We start from the raw sequence: 8190 nt of genomic DNA, 5'->3' as shown, positions 1-8190 counted from the left end.
TCGGGCCTACCTGCGCGGAGAGCGAAGGGCCGCGGGTGCGCACGCCGGCTCCGAGCTGCTCTGCCGCCGCCTCGTCGCCGCTCTCGCTCGGGCTCCGCTCCCTCCACCCCGCTCCCTGTCCAAACACAACAGCCCGGCCGGACGTGAAGTCACTTCCGCTACCTGTGTGACCGCACAAGCCCCGCCCCCTGCTCCCCCGGAACCAGACGGAGGAGAGAAGCCGGCCAGCAGAGCGTGCGGAGCGCCCAGCCGCCAGCCTGGGGCGGGCCGGGAGGTGGCGCACTGCACGCCGGGAGCTGTAGTCCGCGGCGAGCGGTGCCGCCATCTTGGGAATTCCGGGCTGGTCGCGAAGGCAGGGCCGCGCTGCATGCCGGACCTCGTAGTTCCTGGGGAGCGGCCGGCGGCGCGACCTGCCATTTTGCGCGTTGGCGTGGGGCATGCCGGGGCTCGTAGTCCCAGAGGAGGACGGCAAGCCTCCATCTTGTAGCGCCAGGCTGGGATGGAGGCGACGCGCGGTGCAGGCCCGGCTGCCGCACACGGTCCCGAAGGCAGGCGGCCGCTACAGGCTTGGCCTGAACAGCTGCCGTTGTCAGCTTGCCCGCACACCGGCTTTGCACGAACCTTGCACTGCTAAGGTATAATAAAATACAAAGTCAGGACTTCCATCTAAAATTTATTTCTACTATAGAGACTCTGCCTTGATCTTTAATGATCCTCGTGGACCTGTTTTTCTAAAATAAATTTTGGAGCAGAAACATTCCCAGAGAAGCGTGCGCAAAAGCACCTTGTGCCTAAGGAATCTTCCATCCCAGGGCACCGTGCCAGGCAGGAATGCTTTTCTCCGTGTTTCGGCCTACGCTACAAGCGGAGCATTACGAAGCCGACCCTCCGCCGGAGGCAGCCTTGCACGCGCAGCCAGCAGCGGCAGGGCGCAGCTCGCGCGAGCTGGGCTGCCTCTGCCCGGGCTCCAGGTGTGCGCTCAGTGCCCGAGACCGTGTGAAATCGCGGCTGGTCGCGGGATCCTCACGCCTCAGAGGCTGCAGGATCGCCTTTCCTATCGCTGCAGTTTTGCTAGAGCAGAATTTGGCTGGCTGCCTCCTGTCTCAAGTTTAATCGCCCAGGCAAGGCGCAGCTGCCTTGGACTGGTTTAGCGCATGCTGCTCTGTTGCTCCTTACTGTAAGTAACTACAGCTCCTATTACTGCCTGAAAGATGAGACGTTGCTGAGAAGGAAAATCCTGTAACTGTCTAGACAAGCACCGAGGATCTAATCTGGTATCAATCACACTAAGAAATGAATAGTCCTTAAAAACTCTTCCAGTTCAGGGCAAACCTGCCAAGCTGCTCTGATTGCAAGGGGCCTAGTACGGTGTTGCTATACAGAGAGGGAAAYGCAGCGGCTTAAGCAAATACAGCTGGCCATATGCAACGCTTGGCTTCTGCAATTTTGCATCCCCGTCTGGCTAAGCATAGAGCTCATGTATTCTGAAAGAGCAGGAGTGGGAAAAGGCTTTGGGGGAGCRTTAATTAGAAAAAGTTGCCGGGTTGCAGCTTAAGTATTCTCAACCCCTTTTCAGTCTCACTGGGGGCATCAGGCTACGTCAGCAAAGAACTGGTCCCTGGGTTTCGCAGAGGGCAGAGGAATTTAATACTAACAATTTTTAACATGATGGCTGTTTTTAAAACCAATCTTTCTGCACAGGAGTCATGAGTTTTAAGGCCCTAGGAGATAATCAACTTCATCAGAGATCTTTTTTCTGGAACCTCCATTAAGCGCCTGAACTTCAACCCTCCCCCCCTTTTTTAAAGGTAGGTGGCAAACTTTCTGCAGTAGGAAATGACTCTCTCCTTCAGACACTTCCCGCTTACAGAGGACACAGAGGTTTCAACAAAGATCAGAGCCATGCTGTGCTGCTAGTGGTGTTCCCCACCCTTTACAGTAGAGGCTTTTGCTGTCCTCTAGCCTGCACAATCTCTTCAAGATCAAAGACGACCACCAACTGAGTTAAAGACTCTTGGTTCCAACGTTAAGACTGCCGTTCAAGCCACTGATAAACACAGTATACTCTGACTTGATCTGGAATCAAAATGCAATGCAGGAAAACAATCTCCACTCACATCAGTTCTGTTACTGCAGGCTCATAAGCTAACTGCCATAAAGAGCAAAATACCTGTCCAACAGCAAATTAGGAAATACGTGGCAGAGAACATTTCTGCTCACAACAGCAAAGCCCAAAAGTGTATGTAACTGAGGACTAAGTTGCAGAGAAACTACAAAGTCATTCTGCACTAACAGGAAAATTGCCATTAAAGTGGTTAAAAAGTTACCAAATGTGAACAGAATTTTTCAGGCAGCAAGAACATTTAGTGAGCTAGCAATGTACAGACCAGCTTGATAAATTTAGCTCTTTGCATTACCACCTGTTAGGCTGGAAAGCCTCTTGTGCTATCAAAACATTCATGTAGGCTGCTTTTTAAGGAGGAAAGAGGCTGCTTGAGAATAACGGAATTTCATTATCTTTCCTCTGCTCTGCCCCTTACTTCCTCCCTTCCAAATTTTAGCAAGGGATAACCAATTCTACATAAATACTTGGCCTCCCAGAGTGGATTTAAAATTTGGGGTTTCTCAGATTTTCTGTAGATTAAATTTCTCCCTCGGATCAAACATTTATACCGATTTCACTGTCCTTCAGTCACCGTTAGCAACTTCTTTAACAGAGCCTGCCTGAGAGCTTTGTCTACAGCCTATCATTCTTACGCTCGCTAAATGCTTGCCTTCTAGCCAAGTACGACCTTCAAACACCCCTGCAGGTATCCTCTCTAAAAATCAAAGCCACTCTGTTCTTATTCCCACAATGTCCACCTACATATTGGCTTTTTGATCTATAGTGGAGCCTTCTTTTTCTATTAATTTCCCCCAGTACTCAGCAGGCCCAGGGCCTAGTTGCATCTCTGCTGAAATACGCTCTACACAAAGAGGTGACAGCATCTAGAGTTATTTTTCTAAGCTGAAATGGCATCTAAATTACGCAGCCAACATCTAATATTTGATGCTGAAGGCTCATGTTCTACTCAGTTTCCCCCCACCCCTTTAAAGGTGCAAACTGATACAGTAATTTCCAAAGATTAGGGAGTCCATGGCAAGGCTGCATACCACTCTGCCATCTAAGGGTGTTCCTGGCATCGGCCCTCCAGCTTAAGTTCTGCTGAAGCCTTCTTGTCATCAGAAAGAAGTGTAATGCATACATTCATTCCACGTCCTTAACGTGTAAGCAGAAGACACGTATCAGCAGTCTAATTGTTGTGACTTATTTTTTCCTTATGTATGCAAATGTCATCTTACATGTGTATAGCTGTGAAGGCTTTTATATGCAGCCTGTTAAGGTTTTGAAAGTGCACATGATGGGCATCTAACTTCCAGTGATTTCAGAAACTGAGGGTTGAAGCAAGCAAAGGATTTTTGATCTCTGAATTCAGACTATGCCATAATTACTTTATGCCTATGGCTTCTTTATGTTTAGACACTTAACATGATGCAACATCTTACTACAGTTTAATCCCTGACAGTTACACAGGTTAAAGTTTACCACAGACTGAGGACACCAGATGCAAGATCACTGAACTGCGTAGCTATAAGATGTGTGTAATAGGTAAGTAAAGGCTACTTTAAAAATAAAGCATACAGAGCTTTAGTAGTATTTTAATATATTAATCTTAAATGCACATGTTGTAAGGAAATGTTAAAATGTCAGGGGGAGGGAGAGAAAGGRAACCTTGTAATTCTGCCTTTCCCCTTCAAAATAAATTCTTATCTACCATCTTTAGAGAAGTGGGATGACTGCCAAAGATTAAATAAATGCTTTGATGTCAAGTCCTCTGCTTGACTGATAAACTAAACAGCCTCTTGGAGATGGATGAATGAGAAGTGCCATTATAGGCAAGCTGGTCCAAGTACCTCCTTGTGACTTATGGTCAAAATTGTCCTACTGCAAGACTTCTGTTGCATGCACTGTAAATTTCTTTTCGAGGCCTGGATAAGCAGTAGAGTATTCTAAGACTAAACACCTTCACCACATTATGTTTAATTGTTACGTTGTTCATCGGTTTTGTAAAAACACAACCAATACTTTACATATTAATGAATGCCATGTATAAAGCAGGAACTTATTTTGTTAGAAGTAGTGCAGGAATGAATCATTGCATATTAAAAGTTTTAGTTTAAAAATCTGGATATGCTGTTTAAATAAAAACCTGCGCATTAGTTGATTAGCATTTCACCACTATATACAGTTAGTCCCCAGAGCAACTGCTACAATCAGTGTAGAAAATGTTTACATTTTTACTTAATTCTCACCTAAGAGCGATTGTATCCCTTCTTTTTCTGAAGATGTAACAACAAAAGTAACATAGTGTGGAGTCAAGTTATTAGGACTGTCCTTTTACAAAATACACCATCTTGTGTCTGCTAGATGTATCTGCTTGTTTCAATGACTCAACTTCATCAGGATTCAGACTCCTCCTTTGTAAACCCTTCTTAGCACCGAAGACTCATTGTTAGGCAAAAAGGGTCAGGGTGAAACTACTGTCCCAAATTATTTTTGTCCGACAGAACTTCAGCTTAGATGAAAATGCCATGAAATCTACAAAGATAAAACCATCAGCAGAATATACCTAGCTGGTTGAACAAGTGGTATTTTAATTTGTCTGGAAATGGAAGAGGTTTTAGAAAAGAGAAAGAAAAGTTACGTAGTAAGCCGCCAAATCATAGGTGTTAAAACATGCAAATTTTAAAAAGAGAGCTAGACTTTCAGTGTGGTACCATGAACACAGGAGTCAGAAGTTCAGTGAACACATTGGTTAACATGCCAAACATCTAGAACAAATTACTTTGCCTAGCTTTGTTTATTGGTAAATCACTTTAGTAACCTGAATTCACAAATAAGCAGTAAATAACAAAAACTACAGATAAACACAGGTTACACATGCAAATTCCTGTTCACATGTCACATGTGCAGGTACATTAAGAGCACAGTTCTAAAGATTCTGACGAAACCAGATTTTAACAAAAACAATTTTAAAATGCAGGTATGAAAATTACATGTGAAGAATATAAAGATACCTTTTTACATTTCAGGACTCAAATGCTGCTTTTGAATATACCAGAGATGTACGACAGCTACAAGATTCAAGTAAAAGCAGGAAGAGCTCAAGGAAATAATACTGGTCAGAGGAGAATGGGCATTTACTTTTCACTAAAAATACACAGAATAGCTGAATAGGAAAGTCTATCAAGAGCTTAGAAAAAAATCACAAAGTTATAAAGCTGACTAATCACTAATTTTCCTATATGCTAGATAACAGCAATGACATTAAAAGAAACTGCAATTCAACATTTAAAAATGCAACTTACATTTAAAGACTTCAAAAGTGAAATGCAATGACAGCCTTACACTCCAAATTAAATATCTGCTAGGCTCAGACTGAGATATGGAATGTTCTAGATGAAATAAAAATACAATGTTACTTTTTATTTTTTATTGAGAATGGGACTGAAAGACAATTTTTGAAGCTTGAAAGTAGTAAATTTCACTTAAATGAAGTTTACTTTTCATAAATGAGCTTTTCACAAGGGTGCAAGATTTTTTCTTTAATAGCTTGAAGTGTCAAAACGAAAACTTGTTGCCATTCCCACATTAAGAACAAATTTTTGTCATTAACTTAACTGCATATGCTTTTTGCTACAACATTTAACACATGAACAGACCTATAACGCCTACTGTATTTCACTAAAACAAAACAAAAAAAAGAATACAGTATCTTCATCTACTACTTGTACTGCTTTTAAAAAAGATTAACATTAAAAACAAAGCCACTGTTTTCCTCACATCCTTCTTTCCTTTTAAGCTTCTTTCTTTTGTCTGTGGTCTTCTGCCATTTTATCCAGAATTTTCTGTCGAAAGAAAACAACCATATTTTGGATACATTAAGCAGTCTCTTGCAGTCGCAACATTAACACTTCAAACATAAATCCAATTTTAAATTGATGGCTTTAAAACCTGTGAATATTAACTGCAAAGGTCTTAAACAAGACTGGCACTTCTCCACGGTCCACATACAGAAATGACATGGAACTCCTCTGAAACATCAGGCTTATCCTTAAGTCATTGAACGTGCCGCTTACCAATGGTAAACACCAAAACAGCAGCCTCTACAAGCGTTTACCTGGCCCTGCCATTAATGCTCTCCTAGGAGGCTGCGTGACCTGGCAAGCTAAGAGAAATCACTTTCCATTCTGTCATGGACTTTTGACAGGGGTTGTGCCACTTACCTGGTCCAAGTTTGCCATCTATACAGCCAGGGACAAAACACTCCCCTCCCTTAGAAGGGTCATTGTAGAAATTAGAGGAATTTGTAATAGCTTTAATAATATCCRATAGTGATACCAAGTCATCTGTTTATCTTATTGCTCTCAGAGTGAGCCAAAATGGATTGCCAGATAGAGAAATGCCTTGCCCTTGTGAAACAAAAGCTGGATTTCTCCCATTCCTCCCCCGATTCTACAAACATACTACTAATGTTACCAGTCACCTGTGCCATGGAAAAAGCAAAGCAAATCACGTTTCATTTAAGTGATAAAACTAATAAATTGCTAACAACTCTCTGGATCATTTCCCCCCCCTTCCCCTGTTTACATCAAGTATTTCAAGTCCCGTAACCAGGTACACCTCAATGGAAAAAAGAAAAAAAAAAAAGCTATGGGTGATGGATGAGGTGGTTTTTTTACTACGAGGTTCTGCGTGCTAGTTGATTTTCTGATCTAGTCCCTCCTTGCTGATGTTTTTTCCTTTGTGACAATCATTTGTGCCATCTGCTTTCAGGGGCCCTGTGTTTGTTTCAGGCTTCACTATTGCAAAAAGAAAGCAAATTTTCAAGCCTGAGATGCCTGCTTCTTCCTTTCTGTGGAGCCCCCAGGCCTAGCTGGCAGCTCAGCAATCAACTGATATGAAATCAGCTGATGTGAACAATGCATTATTAGAGTTTTGTTTAGGATTTCCCTTTCTCAAAGGTGATATTTAAAAGCAGCTCGCAATACACAAAAATGCAGCAGCAGCATAATCATTCATGCCATGCAATCATGTGATACCTCATCCAGTTAGAAACTGTAAAACATGCTCACAAAATCAGAAGTTGCAAATATGATTTTTTAAAAAATAGATAAATATGTAAGGTTTCAGCTTAAGTGCTGTTGACTGATTAAAAATACCCTCAAAGGGACAAATGGAAGAGAGTTGAGTCATTTGTATTTACTCTGCACCACTAATTCTAAGGCTGGCCTCTACTCAAATCAGAATGCCCTCTCGAATCCAAATTTATGAAAAAAATCCTGGAGCCCATCTTTTAAAATGTCTATCTTGTATATTATTTTCAAAAAATGAAATTTTGGAGAGCTTGAACTAAAAATTATAGAATAAGCCAATTTCCACTGCCTGAAAACTTTTTTTTTTTTTTTCTTTTTCAGTCCAGTCTCATTCAGATCTATTCCCCAGGAAAGAATCACGCCAGTTAAAATGAACAAGTTTTTGCCTTACCTTCAACTTTTGATAATGAGGAAGGCTGCTGCAATGGGTCTTTTTTGCAACATCTTCATTTGTGTAGAACAGGGAACACAATTTGCAATAAAACCCTGTTTTGGGTACCACATAATTCACACCTAGAGAAGTAAACACCACAAAATAAACTAAGAGATCTACTCTACATCATTTTTTTTTTTAAATGTCATATGTCATTTCAAGCTAAATCTTAAAACCATAATTCACTTTACATTAAAAGCTGCTTTCTCTTTGAATGTCYTTGTTTTAGTCTACTCAAGCCAGGGACCTAGTAATAACTAAATATGCGCAGATTATTATTTTTATTTTTTTAATCAACCTTTCAGATTAAGGGTCCATTTTATCGGTTTCTTCAAGAGAACTAACAATGTTCTGTGATTAGTTTGAGTTTTGTATATTTAGTATGAATCTAAACTAATACCACTACTGCGATTTGTGCTATTAATTGGACTTGTGTTGCTAAAAATATACCTCTTCCAGTTTAAATTCTGGCTAAGGAAAGTGTTATGGAAAACTGTATGAAAATAAAATAAAAAAAAAAAAAGAAAAAAGAAAATACTAGGGGCAGGGGAGGAGTGAAG

The 8190-nt window shown here is 41.5% G+C and overlaps 2 protein-coding genes and 1 long non-coding RNA gene across 6 annotated transcripts in view; 1 reads left to right on the top strand and 2 right to left on the bottom strand.

Moving 5' to 3' along the window:
- The window catches only part of PAIP2 (poly(A) binding protein interacting protein 2), a 10096-nt gene extending 9937 nt beyond the window's left edge, over positions 1–159 (bottom strand). The window contains exon 1 of the mRNA XM_026070657.1: positions 11–159. The gene's annotated coding sequence lies outside the window, so the exon portion shown is untranslated. The remainder of the gene's footprint in view (positions 1–10) is intronic.
- A 288-nt stretch (positions 160–447) lies between these two features.
- Positions 448–8190, top strand: part of LOC112968428 — a 12336-nt gene continuing 4593 nt past the window's right edge. Inside the window, exons 1-4 of one of the 2 annotated variants that reach the window (XR_003254348.1) lie at positions 448–635; positions 1702–1808; positions 3567–3649; positions 7519–7596. This is a non-coding gene — a long non-coding RNA (uncharacterized LOC112968428). Of the gene's footprint in view, positions 636–1701; positions 1809–3566; positions 3650–7518; positions 7597–8190 lie in introns of those variants that run through there. The other variant, XR_003254349.1, reaches the window with a different exon arrangement.
- Positions 4857–8190, bottom strand: part of MATR3 (matrin 3) — a 27205-nt gene continuing 23871 nt past the window's right edge. For 2 of the 3 annotated variants that reach the window (XM_026070670.1, XM_026070671.1), the window contains exons 13-14: positions 7589–7710; positions 4857–5949 (exon numbers count right to left, since the gene is read on the bottom strand). In XM_026070670.1, the coding sequence (XP_025926455.1) occupies positions 5899–5949; positions 7589–7710 (173 nt within the window). In that variant the 3' untranslated portion in view covers positions 4857–5898. The remainder of the gene's footprint in view (positions 5950–7588; positions 7711–8190) is intronic. The other variant, XM_026070669.1, reaches the window with a different exon arrangement.

Source organism: Apteryx rowi, unplaced genomic scaffold, assembly GCF_003343035.1.
Source record: "Apteryx rowi isolate R43461 unplaced genomic scaffold, aptRow1 scaffold_316, whole genome shotgun sequence".
In the NCBI taxonomy this organism is placed as follows: Eukaryota; Metazoa; Chordata; class Aves; order Apterygiformes; family Apterygidae; genus Apteryx; species Apteryx rowi.
This window is presented reverse-complemented; position numbering and strand designations above follow the sequence as displayed.